The sequence below is a fragment of the Zalophus californianus genome, chromosome 4 (genome assembly GCF_009762305.2).
Source record: "Zalophus californianus isolate mZalCal1 chromosome 4, mZalCal1.pri.v2, whole genome shotgun sequence".
Lineage (NCBI taxonomy): Eukaryota > Metazoa > Chordata > Mammalia > Carnivora > Otariidae > Zalophus > Zalophus californianus.
In genome coordinates, this window is record NC_045598.1 from 155,880,117 (window position 1) to 155,901,550 (window position 21,434).

Consider the following 21,434-nt stretch of genomic DNA (forward strand, 5'->3'; position numbering starts at 1 on the left):
TAAACTATTAGAATTAATAGAAATACTTTCTGGATCGTCCAGAACTTTGTACCTTATGCTCTTTGTACCACTGGACCCCACCGCTAACTTGACTTGAGAACTGACAAATAGCTTCCTAATGCCAATGATGCCAATGAAGAATTGTCTTTGAAGCAGGGTTTTGTATTACCTTGGGAGCTTGGCATTGATGTGATGTCCACCTCCCATGCAGGAAGCTTTTCCAACGTGGATCCTTAAATTGCACCAAAGCGGACTCTTTGCTCTCTGAGGGTACATGGAAACTTTGGCGTCTTTCAAGCTCTGTGCCATATTTATTCTTCTCCATATCTCTCTTTCTCTGATCTCTCCACCTTTATCGTCACTGTCATCATCATCTCTAACACTTCGGTAGCACTTACGGTATATCCAGCAACTGTGTCAGTGGTTTACATTTGTCAAATTTATTTAATTCTTTCAACAGCTTTCTTTTAAAGACAAAGAATCTGAGGCTCAGGGCAGTTGAGGAACTTGTCCATGTTCCCATAGCTAGTAAACTATGAAGCAGAGGTTTAAACCAAAGTAATCTGGACCCAGAGTTCATGTCTTAATAATTCTGTTGAACTGCCTGTGTGACATTGCTTCATGTGCCTAGTAGTTCTAGGAATCTCCAAAGAGAGTAAAAATGTCTAAAAACCTGTCCACTCGCTTGAGGGCTTGAAGAGGGCTACTCTTCAAGCTAAAAACCTGTCTACTCCCTCAAGGGCTTCAGGAGCATTTTCTCCATGTCTAAGCCAGTTCGGGCTGCTCTAACAAAATACCACAAATGGGGCGGGGCGGGGGGGATGGTGCTTAAAACAACAGAAATGTATTTCTCAGAGTTCTGGAGGCTGGAAGTGTGAGATCAGGTGCCCGTATGGTTGTTGTCTGGTGAGAACCCTCTTCTACCATCTTCTCACCGTGTCTTCACTGTGTCCTGTTAGGGGTGCTAATCCCATCATGGCGGCTCCACCTTCATGTCCTAATTACCTTTCAAAGGCCTCACCCCTGAATAACATCTTACTGAAGACTAGGGTTTCAACATATGAATTTGGGAAGACACACACATGCAGCCCACAACACTCAGCACCAGTGACTTCTCTCCAGTGACAGTCTGTGCTTCCAATTTCCATTCCTCTCAAAGACTCCTCCCCTTCCTTAGAGTACCCAGAATGGACAGGAACTTTGGGGGGAAAATGCAGAACCACCAGCACTGGCTCAGGTGGGGACATGTGGGGACTCAGCACCATATGGGGTCCAGGGGATGCTAAAACCCCCCTCCCAAGGAGGAGGGAAGGGCTGGGCGGCCGAGGTCTGGGTCTCTGGAGAACTTCCACCGCTGCAGTCTCATCTGCTCCAACGAGATGGAGCCATAGAACAGCAGGAAATCAGGACAGCCTCAGAACTGAGAACCAGCCAGGGACGCCCATCCCATTTCCAGAGGTCCCTGCTGTGCCCTTAAGGGGCTGGCAAGAGAGCGTAGGACACTCAGGCCCTAGCTAAATGGGAGGGGCTAATAACTTGGAGATCACATAGACCCCAGGGTTCACTCCTGCTATCCCACCCCAGCCCTGATCTTTTGAGCAGGAAGGCGGTTAGATGCAGGATAGAGTGGGTAAAACCCAGGGGTCTAATCTTTGTGGATCCATATGCAATAATAGGCAGTATGTCCTTGGTCCATGCCCTAAAGATACTGGTGTGCGTGTTCTGCCCCAGGCAGGGATGACTTGGGACCTGCAGGGGAGAGGAAGGAGGTTGCTGAGTGGATCCAGTTGTAGAGAACTAGGGATGGTACAAACAAAGGAAAAAGGTAGTGCCAGACACATACATAAACCTTTCTTTTGACTCCCTGCATGCTTTACTTAACAATTTCTGCTCATCTTTTCTAGCAGCAGTGTCCTTGTTAAACGGATGTTCAGGCCCATGGAAGAGGAATTTGGTCCAGCACCTTCTAAGCAGATGAAAGAAGAAGGGATGAAGCGAGGTATCTCCCCTCTGGCATTGCAGGGTTACCCACCCTCCCATCATGAATGGTGGGGGCACTTCACACAGAAGACTGTGCAGCCCAGCCCGGACCCTGTGGTTCAAGGCTGGCCTGGGGATTGGTTATTGATGAAGGAAGTCCACAGTGTTCCCCTTCACTTTCAGCCCTGTCCTTTTAAGCACCTTAAGCAAATATATATTCTTTCTAGGCACTGGTTCTTTCTTTTGCCTTGGGAGCAAGGTAATGAGGTACCAATCAGCCAGCAGTGAGGTCTGAGGTCAGAAAGAAACTTTTGCTGCCCATGAGGCAGTAACGTCTCACAAGCAGCAACGGTTGAGAATCATTCCAGAGATGCAAACGACTCATCTCAGACAGATAAATGAGCCTGTTTTCTGACATCACAGCTTCTTCATTTTCTTTGTCAAGGGTCTTATTCTGCTTCATCAAGAGAGTAAGAAACGAAGTGAGAGTGGGTCAGTGTTTTGCTCTGCCTTTTGATACTGTACATGACTCACTGTCTTTCCTTGGAGGAAGAGGAGAGTGTGGGGAATGGCCGTTTCCCTCCTGTCCTGCTGTAGCCAACACCAAGAGCTTCCAGAGATCTTAGACGTACTGTGCTGGACTTTCAGTGAGTCAGGCTACCCTGTTAAATATGTTCGCCATCCACACAGACTTGAATTTTTTGTTACCGAGAAATGGTATTTCTTTTCTACTTGTAATGGGATTTGCATAATGGCCAAGAACATCCCCCCTGTAGCCTTCCTCAGCCCTTCAGAGTTGTAGGACCTTGGGGAGACCCTCTGCTCCTTCGAGTCCGCATTGTAAAACAGGGATGAGAAGAGTACCTACCTGTAGAGTTGCTGTGAGGATTGATGAACCTCAGTGTATGTCAAGACACTTCACCCAGGTGCCTAGCATATAGTAAGCGCTCTATGTTCACTATTATAGCTGTGACTTTGATTATTAGGTCTGGGTCTAGGTATATCTGTTCATTGTGAATAAGTAATTAGTGTTTCAAAATGGAAAGAGCATAAATACCTAGGTGGTGTTAATTACATTAGCAACCTTTAAACCTTTAAAAGATTGACTTCACAGGCTTCCCATCAAATATTCAAGTGCATTTTGGGCTTTGTTCCTGCATGCCTTTTCTAGCACATACTTTAGAACAAAGGCAGAATTATATGGAAATCAAGAATTACACAGGCAAAAGCAACTGTAGCTTGCATCCATATTTAGTGCATGCTGGCTAGCCCAAAGGTTGTGTTTTTCAGATTATTTTGAGATTGTGAAGTCAGTACAAAAATTGCCACTGGGAATTTTATTGGGCTGTGACAAAAAGCAAGTCTGTGTGGCCTTTGAAACATCTAAATCACAGAGACACACGAGGGCGCTGCAAGCTACCAGCGATCAAGCAAGTGGTCTCCTGAGAGTGGCTTTCCTTTGGAAAAGGACAGTGGAGTTACTGAGCCCCTTGCCTGGAGCTCCCAGTCGGAGCTGTTCTTTGACAAACAAGAGGAATCAGGGTCAGTGATGGTTCCTATTGTTTGTTTATTAGAAGTTCTCCAGGAGAGAAAGTGATCATAATTATCACGAAAGCCATTCTTTGTTGTTCTGCCTTTGTAGCCACTTCTCTGGGGGGCTCCGTGAGAGTCATTTGGAGCCTGTCTCTGCGGCTGTCTGCCTCTCCCATAGCCTCTGGGATGCATGCCGGCCGTCATGGCCACCATTACCCTGGTGGCTAACGGTGGTGATCGCGTGCGCGCCCTGCCGCTGTCACATGGTTACCGAAGCTGCTGCCCGGGGCAAGCTGTGGGGGTGCGCTATCAGCCCAGCAGGGGTGGGGGCTGGGATGCTGCCCTGCCTAGCCTCTCTCCCACAACCTATCCACATGCCACCGGCCCACCTCTAACGCCTTACTGCGACACTGTAGCAAGGGTATCAGCCATACTATTTCAAAGACAAAAGATTTTAAAAGAAGAAATTTGTAAATCCAATGGAAGCAGGACTCATTTTACTAGAACATGTTTGGGGTTTCTTTAGGGTCAGCCTGCTGGAAATGATATTTTTCTTTTGGGGCTTGCGGGGAGAACTTATAGAATGTTTGCTGTAACAGCCACCCTTTTTTAAAAATTTAATTGTCCTAATCCAGTTGTAGCTGAGGTCCTCTGGTCTAATTGTTTCTCATTGTGCTGCTAACCTTGAGTCCTCTTATAAGGCCATTAGGCCACTAGATTGTTTCAGCTGAAATGGAGACTATAAATATTCCTCCAAAGGACTACATTTTGAAATCTTTGGAGACATGTTCAGTCTGTTTATTTTTAATTGGTAGTTTATTTTTATACTTGGTAAAGAGAAGAAACTTTGCAATACTTCAGGGTTTTTTTCTCTTTTGTGTCACACACAAACCGAACAGCTGCTGCAGAAAGAAAATGTAGGCAGAGCCCTTGTGCGCCCGTGTAGACTTTGCCTTTATGAAGCAGGCAGCTTTAACAAAGTCCCTGCGACTGGGGAGGAGTGGGGGAAGGGGCAGGAGTTTGAGTTAGAGCTGGTTTCAGTTTCCAGGTCCAGCTTCATTCTTTGAGCTTGGTGGTGACTGTGACTCCCTTGGAACCTGACTCTGGTCAGAGGCTCAGCAGGGCTTCTTGGCTGCACATTCTTCCTGTAGTAGCCAGGCACAGGGGGCTGCAACCTTGGCCCTTTTCTTTCCCTCTGAAGTCAGAACCAGAAGCCACATCATTGGAGGAGGGAGAGAGAAAGCACAAGCAGCTCAGGGGGCTGGAGGGTCGCGTGTGAATGGCAGTTCCAGTCCTTTCTGGGAGCTAAGCCTCCATGCAGTTGCTCTAAGAAAGGGTGTCCCCTGAGAGTGTCTTCTCTGTGATGGTGTCTGGGGTTGCTACCATCTCCCCTAGTCTGTGCATGATCAACTTGAGACTGTTACGTTACAGAGAAAGGAGCACAAAGCCGCATTCACCTTCACTGAGGGCACTAGAACCACGACAGGTGCTTCCTAATGGTATTTGCTGATAGAGGAGCGGTACTTGCTGTGTGCTAGGCATGGTGCTAAGCGCCCCACGTGGATGCTATTCATTTAACCCCCACAGCAACCCTGTGAGGTAGATGATACTATTATCTCCGTTGTCCAGGGAAGACCAGCGCTTGGAGAGGTTTAAGGAAGCAGAGCCCCACAGCAGGCTGAGCTGGGGTCAAAGCCAGTCCTGTTGTACTCTAAGTCCATAGCTTCTCCCTCACGCCTCTGACATGCCCTGGCTCCCTCTGGGCCTGTGCACTGGTTGGTCTGTCTGCCTGGAGTTGGCGCTCCCTGTCCTCTCTCCCCACCTTCCCACCTCTGTGAAAAGCTCAGGCCCCTGTAAGCACACTTTCGTGTCTTTTTCCTTCCGAACTCGTCCAGCCCTGTCTGGCTGTCTGCCTATTTGCAGAATGCCTGCCTCTCTAAGGGACAACAAATTCCTTAAGGTCAGACCATGTCTTAATTCACTGCTGCAACCTCGGCTTCTGGCCACACAGCCTGATGGGTATTTGGCAATATTTGTTGAATGATCAAATGAATAAATAGAAGACGGAGGTTGCAGAAAGGGATGTCCTAAGGAGATGATGATGGACCCACCTTGAGAAATTCCAGTGTGAACAGTGTGGGAAAGCAACATAGTCCATTATGTGTGACTCACTTGTCCCTTTACTCCCTCGAAGGGCCCCTTAGCCCCTGGCTGCAGGTCGGCTGTGGAGGTGCGGCAGTTACCCTCGTAGGGGTCGTCTGGGTCATCAGGGGTCCGCGACCTCATAGATACTATCAGCCTCTGACACGTGTGTGACAGGAAGCAGCCTGGCAGTGGTGGTGGCTATGTGGGCTCCTCAGTCACGCCTCCCCTCTGCTTCTCTTTCAGTGCTGTTGTACGTGCGGAAGGAGACGGACGATGTGTTCGACGCTTTGATGTTGAAATCCCCCACTGTGAAGGGCCTGATGGAAGCGGTAAGCAGCTGACCCTTTCAGCCTCCAGGAAACCTGCCTCTGTTCTCCTGAGCTGGAGTCCGTGCCTTAACATGCAGCCTTCGAGATGGCTCTGGAATGAGCTTTATAAAGAAAAAGAAAAACAGATTTATGGGAACACTGATCTCCACACCATCCTGGCTTATTGGCATTCAAGGAGAAGGAAACTTTGAAAAACTGCCAATTCCCTGTCAGTTTATGGCTAATCAGAGTAAGATGCCATAGAGGAAGTTTCGTCTGTGAGTTTCCATTTGTCTCTTTGTGTGAAACCAAATTAGATACGTTTAACTTCCAAATATGCACAGAACAGAAACAATTAGGAAGTATCTTGCTAGCTGTGATAGTGTAATCCAAAATAAAAATGTGACATCTTTTGGTTAAGAAGCATTCACGTACACATGGCCATTGCTGGGCTACAGGATTTAAGTAAGACTCGGAACTTCCACCCTCACTTCCCTTCCCCAGTTAGTCTAGCTTCGGGGAGCCTGGGCTCTGGAAAAGTTATCTGATATTTTATCCATATGTTATCCATCCAAATAGGACTTCAATACGACTCTACTTTGACTATTTCTCCCTCCCTTTTTTTTTTTTTTGGTACAACGATGTAGAAGATCTGGGTATGTTAAGGCAATGGAGACAATAGGACTGCCAAGGGATGGTCCACAATCACTTGTGGGTCTGCAAAACTGCGACATTGAACAGCATCTTGGGTTTTATGGGGCAAAATATTACAATGTATAGGATAGGACTAGAAGTGGAATCATACAATATGTGGTCTTTTGTGGTGGGTTTCTCTCACTGAGCATAATGTTTCAAACATGGTGTAATATAATCAGTACTTCATTCTGTTTTATCACTGAATAATAGTTCATTGCATGGATATACCACATTTTGTTTTTCCACATTTGTTGGGTGATAGACATTTGGGGCTTTTCCACCCTCTGAGTGTTGTGAATAATGCTGCTGTGAACATGTACAAGTTTTTCTTTGAACCCTTGTTTTCAGCCACTGAGTAACCACTGCCTGTACTCCTCCACCACAGCGGAGTCGAGCTTTTGATCTCTCTTAGGGGAACTAGTCAACACCTTCCTTGCTTTGCTTGGCTGTGGGTATGGGGGAGAGTAGTGCATGGTATCCTTTGACCTTGTAGGCTGGGGAGAGATCAGGTTGGCTCTGGGCAGTTGCCTTGGGGCAATTCTGACTTTATCTCCCCTTCCTGGAAAGAAAAGGTTTTACTGATACACCAACACAAGCTATCTCCTTGCTTCTTGAGTGGGTCATATGGGCAAGCAGGGCCACAGATGCTCCTTTGAGCTCCAAAGGAATGACACCAGCAGCCCTTGCAATTTGGGGGTGGCCGCCAAGGACAACGGGTTCTATTTAAGTGAAGACTTGAGCACACCATGAAGTAAGAAGGCAGGACACTGTAGTTGTATGCTAGGTTTCTTTGGGGCCTGGGTGGGGTAAGAAACGGCTATCTCCAAGGCATGCGTTCTCTGAGGACCAGCGCCTCACTAGTGTGTGGCATTTACCACAGTTACCTACACGCACATGGAGATTCAGTGTAGCCTTGTGAGCCAGCATATGGGCTTTGGGCTCAGAAACCCACATGTAGATCGTCAAGCTCTTACTAGTGGGGCAAGCTTCTTAACCTCTTCATCCTTCAAATGGAAATCATAATAGTACCTACCTCACAGGATTGCTGTGGGGATGAAATGAGACACCACACATAGAACTCCCTGTCTGGTTCCTAAGTACCCGATAAAGGTTAGTTTTTGTTACCAAATCAGAGCTAGCAAAGATCGTGAGAACACTTCCTCCTTTTCCTCAGATTTTGGATTTCTCAAATAATCAGCTACTTTACAGATATGGTCTAAAAGATGGAAAGCTTTTTTGGTTCGTGATTCCATTCTGTAATTTTCCACTAACCTGGCATTTTGGTGGAGGCATGGAACTATGGAAATGGCGCAGGTAACTGGGTCAGAAACTCTGGAGGTTGTGTGGGAGTTCCCCTTCTCAAGCCTAGAGACGGAAAGCTGCTCCTAAGGAATGATCTTTATGCCCCACAGTCCAAAACCCCACATTAAGCGAAACTTCCAAAGGAGAAAGCAGTGTGACTCTGGTCTCTATGCTTTGTTCAGCTTTTAATTTTAAAATAACATCATTCTGTGTGTGTGGTGGCGGGGGGGGTTATATTTTTTTTAACAACTTAAAACTGCATACAAAAGAATCCTAACTTTTAAGAAAATCTGTTTAATCAAGAGACATTGTACTTGACTTCAAGCCATCACTTTGAACCCTGTCAGTGGTTGAAAGTGGCTTTCTTTTTCTCTTTCTTTAAGATTTTATTTATTTGTCAGAGAGCACAAGCAGGGAGAGTGGCAGGCAGAGGGAGAAGCAGGCTTCCTGCTGAGCAAGGAGCCCGATGCGGTACTCAATCCCAGGACCCTGGGATCATGACCTGAGCCGAAGGCAGATGCCTAACTGATTGAGCCACCCAGGCATCCCGAATGTGGCTTTCTATAAAAGCACAGTCCCCCACTCATTGTGGACCCAACAGATACTGTGGGCCTAGGATGTTGCTTCTCTAAGTGGGGGATTCCACTGGATTCTCCTAGGGTACTTTTCTGTGATGCCATCCCGGAACCCTTCACCTGACCTTCAGAATCAGGCTCTCTGCGGTGGGCCCAGGAATCAGCATTGGTAGCAAACTCCCTGGTTGACCTGAAACCACACTAAAGTTTGGGAGCCACTGCCTGGTGTGTACATTGGCTGGAAACTGATATTAGGGTCAGATTCTGCCTTAAGGTCCTATGTACATATTCACTCCAAATGAATAAACCCCCTCATTACCCTCTTTTGGGACCAGAGTTCTGCAAAAGTAGATTTGAGCAGGGGAGTGGCCCTGCAGGCTATTTCATGCGCGTAGACCCACCTCTGTGGATTTGGGGAATTGGCCTGGGTCTAGGGTACCTCCTTCATCCTCCATCAAAGGTGTGGGAAGACCACATCCTTTCTTTATTGAGGAAGGTGCTCACAGTCTTCCAGGGAGAGCAGACCTCACAACTCCAAATGTAAAAGTGTGCCTTGTGCAAAGTAGGTGTGTGTCTTGCAGTTTTTGAAATAGGAACACCTGCTTCATATCAGTATTCACATTGTCTTATTCCCCTCGTGAACTAGTCTTTGAAAGGTTGGCTGTGCCTCACCTTCCTCAGCTGTAAAATGGAGTCATCAAGAACATAAATGAGTTAGTGCAAGCACGCAGGAGCTTTATGTGAGCAGGTGATGGCAATGACAATGAGGAGAACGCAGCTGCTCCTGCAGCAGGAAGACTCGGGTTGCTTTCTATTGGAGAACCTTCTCTTATTTCTGCTGTTAACCTCAAATCCCCTATCCTCAGCCAAGCATTATTTAGATGTAGAAGAAACCCTGTCCTCCCCCAAAAAGTTCTGCATTTTTTTTTTCTTTTTTAAGAAAATAATTATCGACAACCAGTGGTGCAGTGTTGATTGATCACTGAGACAGACCAGAACAGCATTGCCACCCTTCCTTCAGATGGGAGTGGAGGTCTGAGTCCGGTAGACTCACTGAGCAGTTTGGGGATGGTGATGGTGCTCCTCCAGCCTACACAGATTTCCCGGAGTCTCTTAAGTCAGGTCACTCAACAGGATGGAGTCGTTCTGTTATCTAGAAAGTGGGTTGTTTTTGTGCTCAGCAGACATTGTAGTCTCCCTTGAGATGATAGGACTGGGTTTGCCTTGAAAGGGTCACACGTCCCCCCAGAAGCTCAGACACAGCAGCACGCACAGGAAAGAATGGGTTGGCGAGCGTGATTGAGCTCCAGTCACAACTGTGGAGTCTCGCACCTGACACTCTCAATCCTTGGTTTCCTTCCTCACAAAATGTGGACCGTGCCAACTTTGAGGAATTGTTTTACTTGTACTCTCCTTGACCTCTCACTATCTGAGAAGGAGCTCTTGACCACAACAAAGAGGAGTGGAATTATTGTTTAATCTCTGCTGTATTGGGTCACTTTGCTACAGGACCAGATAATTCTTCTTCTTTTATGGGTCCTGAACCTCCCACACCTTCATTTCACATGCCACAAAATCATTACCCATACAGAGGTAGACACTTGATAGAAAAAGAAAAATGGTTCTCTGTCAGCGGATGTTAATGAATGTTCCCATACTTGGTATCATTTGGATGAAGCAGACTGTTTCTCTTTTCATCTGCATGTTTGATATCATGTCAACCAAGCCACTTATGTAACTTTGATAATTCACTCTGGCTTCTTTATTCTTATAGTTGGGTTTTTATTTTTTAAAAAATTTATTTATTTATGTTGAGGGAGAGAGCACAAGTGAGAGGGGCAGAGGGAGGAGAGAGAATGTCAAGTAGACTCTGGGCTGAGCGCAGAGCCTAACGCAGGGCTCGATCTCACAACCCCTGAGATCACAACCTGAGCCGAAACCAAGAGCTGGACACTTAGCAGACTGCACCACCCCTATAATTAGGTTTTTTAAACTTGATTACAGACAAGGATTTGGTGATGATGGTGGTGGTAGTGGAGGTGACATGAGTTTTCAAAGTTTTTCTTTTGACTTTTCTAAGTGATTTTACCTAGTAATCCTACACATGAATCTTCAGCTGCGGTAGCCTCCTTCTAGTCCCTGAGCCCCCCAAGGTTTACTCATACCTCAAGGCCTTTGCCCGTGTTGCACCTTCTGCCAGGAGTGTTTGTCCTCCATGTGGAGAAGGCTCACTCTCGTTTCCTTCAGGCCTCTGCTCACAGGGCCCTTGCTGAGACAGGCCTTGCCATTCCACCTACAGAAATGGCATCTGTCATTGTTCTCTCACCATGCTTTGTTTTATTTCATAGCACTGATCACCACTTGACATATTTAACATTTGCTAGACATTTTTTTTTTCTCCTCCCCAGTAGAGTGTAGAGCTCATGAGCACAGGGACTTGGTGTCTTCTGTGTATCCCCAGATCCTTGAGCATAAATATTTGACTGAACCGAGCACCTACTATACACATGCCACCATGCTGAGTGCTGCAGGTGGCACGATTTCACATGCATTGCTTCATTTGATCTTTACAATACCCCTGTGAACTTGGCAATGCAAGTATCATCATCACCATCCTACAGAGGTAGACACCGAGGCCCAGGAAGGGGGTCTCCCAAGGTCTGATAGCTCCACAGAGCTGTGGAGCCAACTTAAGCCCTCGAGCAGTTTCAGTCCAATGAGAGAGATGTCCACATATGAAAAGTTATTTGAAGAAGAATAAACTTTCCAGACCACAGCTCACCACAACTGAAGGAAAGAAGAGAGGCAACAAAAAACCATCAGGCAAGAAGTAGTATGTGTAGGGGCTGATCCCACAAAGTCAGGGTTCAAATCCTGGCTCTGACATTTTGTGTGATGTGACTTTGGGCGGGTTACTCGACCTCTTTGTACCCCAGTTTCATCATTTCTGAAATGAGGATAATAATAACGTGGGATATTATTACTAGGATGATAAAATGACATCTAAGGTTGTGATGATTAACTGAGTTCATACACATGGCATTTAAAGGTAGCACATCGAAATTCTCTATACATAGGTGGTAGGTAGGTACATACATATGTACATACACAGGAGGTGACTATAAGCGCTACGGGGTAGGGAGGCAGATTGAGACTCCTCCAAGCCAAAAGGGCTAGAGAAAAGGGTAGAGATGTTCTCTGTTGGTGCAGCTAGCTGATGCACACAAGGGAAAGTTTTGCTCACGGACTCGGTAGCACCGTCTTCAGTTCAACTGAGTTGTTCATGCATGGAGTAAAGGCTGTTACTCCCTGATTCTCTTGACATGTCAAATGCAGCCACTGATGATGTGTTTGCAAGCAAGAGTCCCCTCATTCTTAAATGTGTGTCTTAGAGCCTGCACTGAACTGTTTATAACTCCAAATAAAAGTCACTGGCTTCCAGAGCAGGCTCTTCTGGGTGTCTCTAGACAAGGCAGACTGAGTCCTACACTGGTGAAAACCAACTTAGGGAGTCCCTAAGTTCTGCCTGTCACATACCTGAGGTGTCTGGGCAAAGAGAATGCTTCACAAAATTAAAGTCTAAAAAGTTACAGATCATCAGACAATCAATAACACATTGATGAGATAAGTCTAAGAACCTAGGATCCTCCTGGATGTAAAGGAAGTCTTCTGGGTCTTTAAAAATAACAGTAATGGGGCACCTGCATGGCTCAGTTGGTTAAGCGACTGCCTTCGGCTCAGGTCATGATCCTGGAGTCCCGGGATCAAGTCCCACATCGGGCTCCCTGCTCAGCAGAGAGTCTGCTTCTCCCTCTGACCCTCTTCCCTCTCGTGCTCTCTATCTCTCATTCTCTCTCTCTCAAATAAGTAAATAAAATCTTTAAAAAAAAATAAGAATCTTTAAAAATATCAGTAATGGGTTTTAAAAATTATGAAAGTGGACTATCATTTCAGATAAATTGAAAAGCAGAAATTAAAACGCAAGCACTCCTACTAATTCCCCCATTTGAGAAAACTATGACGCAGGCACGTCTTTTCCGTGCATAGAAAGGAGGGTTTATGGGTGATACCGTCCAGGTCCCAGGCGGAAGGAATCCTTCTGTAACCCACTGATAGATGGCCAGCTTCTTCCACACGAAACTCTGCAGAGTCTCACTTCTTCCCAGGGTTCTGAATTTGGCAAAGCACACTTCCTTGCCTGGCATGGAGGCAGAGGACGCCGTGTCACTGTGGCCTGGTACCAAGCTGCCTCTGGCTTTGCCTTTGACAGTTGCATGGAGGGCACAGCTTTGCCCTTCAGTCTCACATATGCCCATTTACTCTGAGCATTCAGAGTCTGAAACCAAACTGCCAGATTGTTCCCTTTCCAATCTGTCGCTGCCACTTATTGGCAGGTACGTTATTTAATGACTGTAAGCTCCAGTTGCCTCACCTGAAAAACAGGGCTCATAAAAGGACGTATTCCCCTGTAATGATGGGAGGATGGAGCAAGTTCATAGATGCAGACTGTTCTGCGCCTCTACGATGGGCACTCAGTAAGCACTCAGGAAACGCTAGCTGCCGCCACCGCTGCCACTACGCCCAGCAGATCCTGGTCCAGACTGGAATTGTGCGGGGTTTATGCAGGTCACCTGGCTCTGGCTGGGCAGTTATCAGTTGATGTGTGAGCTGAGGTAGTTTTCATGCTTTGGGGCACTGAAAAGACAAAGAATCAGAATCACTTTTCTTTCAGAAGAGGGGAACCTACAGATAGGAGTCTGGTGATGTTGGGTAGAAAAATGTCCCTATTTTATTTTAAAAAGAAGTTCCGAATGACATCCACCAAAGTTAAAAACCCCCAACTCTTTTAGGCCAAGCAAGTCAGAATAATTAGGTACAAATAACATGTAGCCCAGGGCTCTAGGCAGACAGCAGGTTCTTAGGTACGGAATGTTTATCAGGGATTCTTCCTTTTTTGTGCCATGCATGTCTTTGGTAGTGTGATGAAGTCTATGGGTGCTTTTCTGAATAATGTTTTTCAGTGTACAAAATAAAAAACATAGGATTACAAAGGAAACCAATTATGTTGATAACATTTCCATCATAATAAAAAATGTTTGTGATCTGTGAATACACGTGCTCCTTTTTCATGCATTAGTTATCATGGTCTGTAGGCGGGACTAATAACTACTGTACTTCCGAAGGGTGAGGGATGCATGTGATTGATATTTCGAGATATCTGCGGTAACTGTACTATGACATGAAAATACCTGTGATTTCCATTGGTAACAAAACACAGGCACTGTGCTAACATTACTGTATGTTCGTAACTGAAGGGAAGGCTAAATTAAAGCTGAGGGTTTGTGAAAGTGAAAATAAAGAGGTCCGCTTTCCCCACCCAAGTTCGTGTGCCTACTCTTCGGGCATCTGCAGACCCTGGGTTAAGAAGCTCTGGCTTAGACCAGCCAGGAAGTGCTGAGGAAGTGGCAGCTCCAGAAATGAAGCCCAGGAGAGTTGCCCCTCCAGCATTCATTCTGTGCACCAGCTCTGTTAACGGGGTGGTTTTAGAGCCCCAGGGAGGGGGCAGGGAGGTGAGCTCGCTCCTGGCGAATGGCCGTGGACACCTCCATCCTCCTTCCTGCGTGCCTTCAGCAAGGCTCCAGGTGCAGAACCAGCTCACATCAGCATTTCTCTTTTGATTTGCATGTACAGGTGTGGACACACCGGGACACCTGACAAATAGCGTAAGTTGTAAGTACCAGGCTTGGGAAGAAAGAAAGGAAGCAGAAATTCTCCCGAAGGGAAACGGGAGTGAACTTGGGGAGGACTGACATCAGTGTCAATCCTACATTATTCAGAGTATCTCACCTGATTTGGAAATAGCATCAAGAGGCTCAAAGAAACTTGCTCGTCCTAAGAGTTTATTTAGATAGATATAACATAGCGTCTTCCCAAACAGTTGCTGAAGGCATTTGGGTTTCTGAGGAAGGGATGCAGAACTGCTGTGCAGCCAGGTTCTGTAGGAATGCAGTAGTCCCCCTTATTCCTGGTCTCCCTTGCCACGGTTTTACTTACCTCTGGTCCAATACGGTCCAGAAGCAGCCTAATGCCATGTCACAGTGCCTACGTCACTCATGTCACTTTGTTTTGTCAACATAGGCATTTTATCGCACATCATTACAAAAAGAAGAGTACAGTGTAGTAAGCTATTTTGAGAGAGACCACATCACGTAACTTTTATTACAGTACAATTTTTAATTACAGTAGTAATTGTTCTATTTTATTATCAGTTATTAATTTCTTACTGTGCCTAATTTATAAATTAATCTTTATCATAGGTATGTACGTGTAGGGGAAAACATGGTATATAGAGGGTTTGGTACTACCTGAGGTTTCGGGCATCCACTGGGGGTCTTAGAATGTAGCCCCCCCGGGTAAGGAGGGACTGCTGTACTTCCAAAATATAAGCATTTGTGGAAACCTTAAATTCTGTATTTGTAATTTTATTGAATGCTGATGTAATCTGGCTTATCTTTGCGGTCCAACACATGATAGATTCTCCTTCGGAGATGTTAGTGTGTATGCGTGTATGCGTGTGATGTATAAAATATTAAATCTAGTATATCGATTATACTCAGCTGTTCTTATTTGTCTTGGGTTTGTCCACTTCTGAAAGAGGTATGCTGAAGTCTCCCACCCTAACTGTTCTTTCAAGTTGGCCCTACATCTGTAATTTGTGCTGTGCTGTTGGATGCATACGCTGTTAGGATTGCTATTCCTTTTCACCTTGTGCTTTTTATCATTACGTAATATCCATTCTGACCTCATCAACCTTAACTCTTGCCTTGTCTCCCATGAATCTCCTCACTCCCACTCTCCTTCTGCTTGTGTGCGTTTGGGAGGGGCCTCCAGCCCGCGCCTCTTCATTCATTGCGTCCTGTTAAGTGCTTCTCTGCTAAACATCCAGCTGGTTCTCTTTCTTTCTCATCCTTCTTTTAACTTTTCTTTTTTTACCCACTCTGACACTCTGACTTCCAATGGAAAAATGCGGTTCAGTGGAAAAATGCAGTTCATCTCATTTGGTATAATGACTGATAGACTTGATTTTCTTCCTTCCGTATTACTTTTCCTTTGTGATTTTACTCTGCATTTTCCGCTTACTTTCTCTTAAGTTTGGCAGCTATGTTATTCTCTACTTTTCCTAAATTATTTCAGTCCCTCCTCCTTATTTCTCTGTGATTTGAAAATAAAATTCCAGCTATTTTTCTCACCAACACTCTAGCTCCCCCGCCCTCCCCGAGACGAGGCTTTGGAGCTTGGTTTCTCCCTTCTCCCGGCAGCCTGAGTGTGTGGGGGTGCTCACCCCGCTGTCCCCACAAACACCCGATTTCTCGGTGTTGCTGAGATAGTGGATAGTGCTCTCACTCTAGCAAACGATGAGATTTCCCCCTTCATCATCTCCTTTTTACTTGGAGAGTCTTTAGCACTTAACTTCGCATCCCCACTCCGTCTATGTAAACACACACACAGCTAGATACAGATATATAACTGTATGTCTTTAATTATATATATATAATAGAAAGATATATGTAGAGAGAGGGTAAATGGAGGGTTTCTATTCATTTAAAAATTTATTTATGGCACAACACTGGTTGCCTGTTGTCTTCCCCCTTTGCCTGGCTGAAGTCTCCCTTCTGATGCGTTTTCTATGTAGATAATGTTCTTCTGTCTGTATGTTCCTCCAGTGGGATATTTGGGTGAAATTCTCTCTGAACCCTTGCATTTCCTTGATACCATTTTTTTCAGCCTGGGGCATAGCTTGTTGGTGTACAGGATTCTTGGGGTGAAGTCCTTTTTTTCAGTTGCCTGAAGGGGTTACCCCACTATCCTTTGGTTTCTGGGGTTGCAGATGAGAAGACTGAAAGCCAGGTTTATTCTTCTGTTCTGGGGTGTGTAACTTGTTCTGGGAGGTTCCAGAATCTTTTTATTATCCTTTGGAGATCTGGCTCTTCCATTATTTGTTTAATTGCCTCCTCTTCTGCATCTGTTCCTTTTTTTCTATCTGGCAGTCCGGAGAGTCACACCTCGTAGGGCCTGTGTTTGTTCTTCACATCTCTCTTTTCTGTTTTTCCAGTCTTTCGTTCCATTCATGAGTTCCTCTATGCTGTCTGTCTCTGCTCTGCACTTTGAAATTGGTTTTCTAATGGATCTTTCCAAAAACTATTGGTTTGCTGTATTGACCACCAATCCTTCAATTCATTTACTGAACTTTAAAATGTTTTTAGTTCAATAAGCATATCTTTAGACCAAATTTTGCACATGTGTGCCACCTTCATAAGTGGTCTTTTATGTTCTGTTCAAATGAATGCCTTCAACACAAGTGCTGTCAATTTCCTTTGCTGCTCCCAGGCCATGTTATTTCATATACTGGGCTCACTGCCCTCAGCTGTGGCGGGGTGGGGCTGGTCCTGTCGGTGATGGAGCAGTGACGTGGAGTAGGCGGGCCGCTGCTTCCCCAGGCTCCTGTTGCCCTCTCACCCTGGCCTACCTGTTCTACTCCTCTGGGCTTATTCCCAGGGTGAGGAGTCCTTCCTGTGCAGGAGGAGGAATAAGAGACGGGACTCTACGGTTCTCGTGGGATAAGCCCTTCTGGGGATGCAGAGCTGCCCTGCCTGTGCTCTAGGGCTCTTCAGCCTCTTTTTGGAGCCCCTGCTCCACTGCCCAGTCGTCCCCGTCTCAGACCCCACCTGCCCCAGCCGGTTGTGAGCCCCCCCAGCCTCTGGGCTCAGAAGAGGCGGGTGGATTGGATTCGGGACAGAGAAAGCATGAAAGGCATTTAGGGTAGCCTTTCTAGAATTCATCTCCAAACTATGATGACTTTATATTTATAAAAGTGAATCACAATCATTGTAAGAGGGGGAAAAAACACCACAGAATGGTACAAAGTAGAAAGTGAAAGGATCTCCTAGTTTCTGTCCGTTCTTCCAGGGTAGCCACTGTTAATAGCTTGCCAGGTCCTTCACATAGTCTCTATTTCCTTACATACTTATTTCTTAAAAAGTACAAATGGGGTCACACTATATGGACTGTTGGGCAGTTTGTTAGCTTTTTTTTCCCTCAGTGTGTTAAGGACTTTTTTGTTTTTTTTCGATATAGACTTGCCACATTTTTTAAATGACTATATGGCTTTCAACTGTGAAAATGACAAAACATGCTTAACAAATGGTTGTTACACACAGTTTTCTCTATTATGAACAGTGATGCCCCCATCTTCAGCTTTCAATGGTGGATTTTACTCTACTGATATTTGTAATTCTCTGTTGTTTTATCAACCTTTTGGCCTTTTTTCTTCAGGTTTCATATCTTTGTGGGAATGATCTTCCTTCCTTGAAGATGATACCAATACAAAGAACCTAAACTGCTATGGTTTCAGCCTTCACATGTAAATCTTTGATCTGAAATTTATTTTGATGTAAGAAGTGGTTGGGGTGCCTGGTTAGCTGTCGGTAGCGTGTGCGACTCTTGATCTTGGGGTCATGAGTTTGAGCCCTACATTGCGCATAGAGCTCACTAAAAAAGAAAAAAAAAGGAAGTGGAGAAGGGCTTCAGCTTAACTTGTTGAATGTTTTTTCAATATGGCTACTTATTTAATCCAACATCTCAGAGTCCATGTTTTACTGCTGATCTGAGGTGACATAGATTACATTGCCACATGGCTGAATCTTTTGTTGAATGATTTAAGGTTTGCCCGAGGGAGAGTCTCGCACCTGGGGCATATTGGGAGCCTGACTCCTGAGTGAAGGACACTGACACCCAGGAGAATTTCCAAGAGAGTGAAACTGGAGCTTTCCCTCCTGCCTCTGCTTGGCTTCCCCTTCCATGCTTACCTGCCTTTCTGTTACTGGTGTTACAGATATCTGAGAAGTATGGGCTGCCTGTGGAGAAGATCACAAAGCTTTACAAGAAAAGCAAAAAAGGGTAAGAAAGAAACTTTAACTGTCTTCGAAATCAGATCATTCTACATGGTGCCTTTAAAAAAAAAGATGGTGCCTACCTTTTGTTAGTTCTATTGTCCACCTTTTGTAGAAATTGTGTGTCATCCTTACAAAGGATTGCTGAGGCACTTGCAAATTGAAGGCATTTTGAAGATCTTAGTAAGAGAGGGAGGGAAGGAGACAGTGTATTGTCATGATGCTGACTGAGACGTCCCATTCCAAGGACAGGATGAGCCGGTGGAATAGAAGGGTCCACAAGTGGTGAGGACACTGGGGAGAGAGGGGCAAAGTCACCCCTCTGCAGAGAGCTGGGTTTATAAAGAATCACATGCTGCTCTTGGGATTGGTTTCAGGATGACACAGTAAGAACAGGAAGCGTTCAGGGTGAAGAGAATTCTTCTGAGGGAATTATTAACCAAATGATCTAAATGATCATTGGACCTGCTTGTTCTCAGTGTTAAGAACAATACCTCATTTATTGGGTGTTCAGTAGGTTCTGGGCCCCCTGCAAAGTGCTTCGTGGGCCCTGTGCGTTCCCCCCTCACACCGCTGTCTCCAGCCTCCTGGGGCTTCCTGTGTATGAGGTTCTTAAGAGTAGAGGCTGTAGGAGCCGGATTTCGTCCCAGGAGAGTTTCCACTGAGTCAGCTTCTGGAGCTACTTTCCTATAAAATGCAGAAAATGGGTCTTTAAACTCTTCTCTGAGCCTCTGTCATAAAGGAAATTGATTTCATCTGAGATGCCCAGGCTTTCTGAGTGGTAGATTGGGAGTCAAATGGGAAACCTTTCCCGCCGGAGCCCTTGTTGGCAGGTTCACTTAAATGCATATTACAATTTTCTTCATGGTCCATGCAATAGGCTGAGGGTATTCCTTTGATGGTGAGATTTGGGTGGTGTCTCAAGGTCTGACTGCTGAGCTGAAATCCTTGGTGCAGACGTGCATGCTGATGGTGATAACGTTTCACTTCCATCGAGCACTGTGTTGGGCCCTGTACCAAATGTTATTCCTTACAACAGCTCTAGGGCAGGGTTGTTTTTCTTATTTTTGCAGAAGAATAAACTGAGGCTCTAAAAGGCTAAAAAACCTGCCAGATGACACATAGCTGTCAAATGGTCATTTCTTCAATGGCAAGCTGAGATCTGTCTGATTTCCAGATCAGGAACAGAGCCTGGAAGTTGTTGATTCTCTTAAAACTAAATCCACTTGGATAGTTGACCAAGGAGTTGGTCACGTGTGGTGAAGTGCGAGCTTCAGAGTGAGGCAAAGCAGTTTCCAATCCAGCTCAGCCATGAATCAGCTGGATGAACCTGGGGACCTGATTTCACTTCCCTGCACTCAGTTTTCTCATTTGCAAAGTGGTGATGGTCACACCTACCTTCAAGGCTGCTGGGAAGATTAAAGACAAGGTCTCGGAAGCACCAAAACAAATTACATGCTTGGCAAAGGGTAGCCACACTTCTTGATTTTCCTTTTCCTCCATCTATGGAGTACTTTTTTAAAGTGCATTTTCAAGAGGCACTGTGGTTTAGTTGAAACAGTTAGGGACCTGCTTAGGCCCTGGCTCTATGAAGAGCTACCTCTGTGATTTCAGGCTCACCTCTCTGGGCCCCAGTTTACCAATCTATAAAGCAAGGGGGAATGATCTCTGAAGACCCGTTTAATAAGGAGTCACGAGGTTAGTTCTGACAAATCGAGACTTTGTTTTCCTCAAACTAGTTTCTGGGGAAAGAAAATATGATGAGGGTCTTCTTTTCCTGCCTTACCTCCTCTCTCCTCCACCCTTCCCAGCCGCCCCTGCCAAAGAATGGCTAAGGGAACCCCACCCAGCCTGCAGTCTGCCCTTGCGCACTGCTCGTTGTTGATGGCATCTTTGTTTCTTACCCCCCACCCCACTCCCTGGCAGCATCTTGGTGAACATGGACGACAACATCATTGAGCACTACTCGAATGAGGACACCTTCATTCTCAACATGGAGAGCATGGTGGAAGGCTTCAAGATCACACTCATGGAAATCTGAGCCCTACTCTCGGCCTCCCCTCGGCAGGGGCCCTGGGTGCCTTCCTTCCCAGTAGAGACGGGACCCCGGCCTGGAACCCAGACACCCACCTCCCCCACCTCACAACCACTGTTACAGACTGTGCTGGGAGCCGGGCGAGGCACGGAGCCCGTTCCTTACCAGTGTGTTTGGCCCATCCACTGACTCCTGGAGCCGAAGCCCGAGCCCCTCAGGAAGGTGTGCTGGGCCAGTCAGACGCTTATTTATTGTCCACCTGGTTCTGGAGCCCGGGGTCCAGGCCCGCTAGGACACTGCAGGACACTGCTGGCCCCAGATGAGACCGTCCAGAGCCCTCCCCTTCCAAGGGAAACACAGCCAATCCGTTCGCCTGGAAGAGCCTGAGAACGTCTGGGTCCTTCTGCTTCACCTCCGCTTCTCCTGAGTGGCGGGACCGAACGGGCTCTGCCGCTGCAGTAGTCCACGGGGGCCAGAGGTGGACGCCGCTTCCGGGTCAGAAAGCTTCAGGTCGCCCCGGGAAAGGCCATCTTGCTAAGCACCTCCCGGGGTTTCCAGCGAGTGGCCCCCGGGCCTTGTACAGGAAGACGTTCCGCTACGCTGTAATTAGTAACCCAGAAGGTATGCCTGGCTATCCTGTACATAGTGTTTATAATATGGCAATAATATATTTTACCTGTGGTACGTGGGCATGTTTACTGCCGCTGGCCTTGGGGCGACATGGAGCCGGGACTCCGCCTCTGTGCTGTGCAGGAGGCGCCCGGGGTAGGGAAGTGGCCTCCGGGGCGCCGGGAAGGACGCTCGGCGGGGGGCGTGCCCGCCCTGTGGGCCGCGGCGCTTGTCTCGCGCTGAGGACGGGCCTGGCAGTCCGAGCCGCCTGGTCCGTGGCGGAGGTCAGATTGCGCGAGGC

The 21,434-nt window shown here is 46.5% G+C and overlaps 1 protein-coding gene across 3 annotated transcripts in view; it reads left to right on the forward strand.

Annotated features, from left to right (window-relative positions):
• The window catches only part of GRHL2 (grainyhead like transcription factor 2), a 155,290-nt gene that overhangs the window by 131,927 nt on the left and 1,929 nt on the right, over positions 1 to 21,434 (forward strand). Inside the window, exons 13-16 of one of the 3 annotated variants that reach the window (XM_027583098.1) lie at positions 1,905 to 1,999; positions 5,902 to 5,987; positions 18,432 to 18,496; positions 20,416 to 21,145. In XM_027583098.1, coding sequence (XP_027438899.1) covers positions 1,905 to 1,999; positions 5,902 to 5,987; positions 18,432 to 18,496; positions 20,416 to 20,530 — 361 coding nt within the window. In that variant the 3' untranslated portion in view covers positions 20,531 to 21,145. Of the gene's footprint in view, positions 1 to 1,904; positions 2,000 to 5,901; positions 5,988 to 18,431; positions 18,497 to 20,415; positions 21,146 to 21,434 lie in introns of those variants that run through there. The other 2 variants (XM_027583107.2, XM_027583118.2) reach the window with 2 other exon arrangements.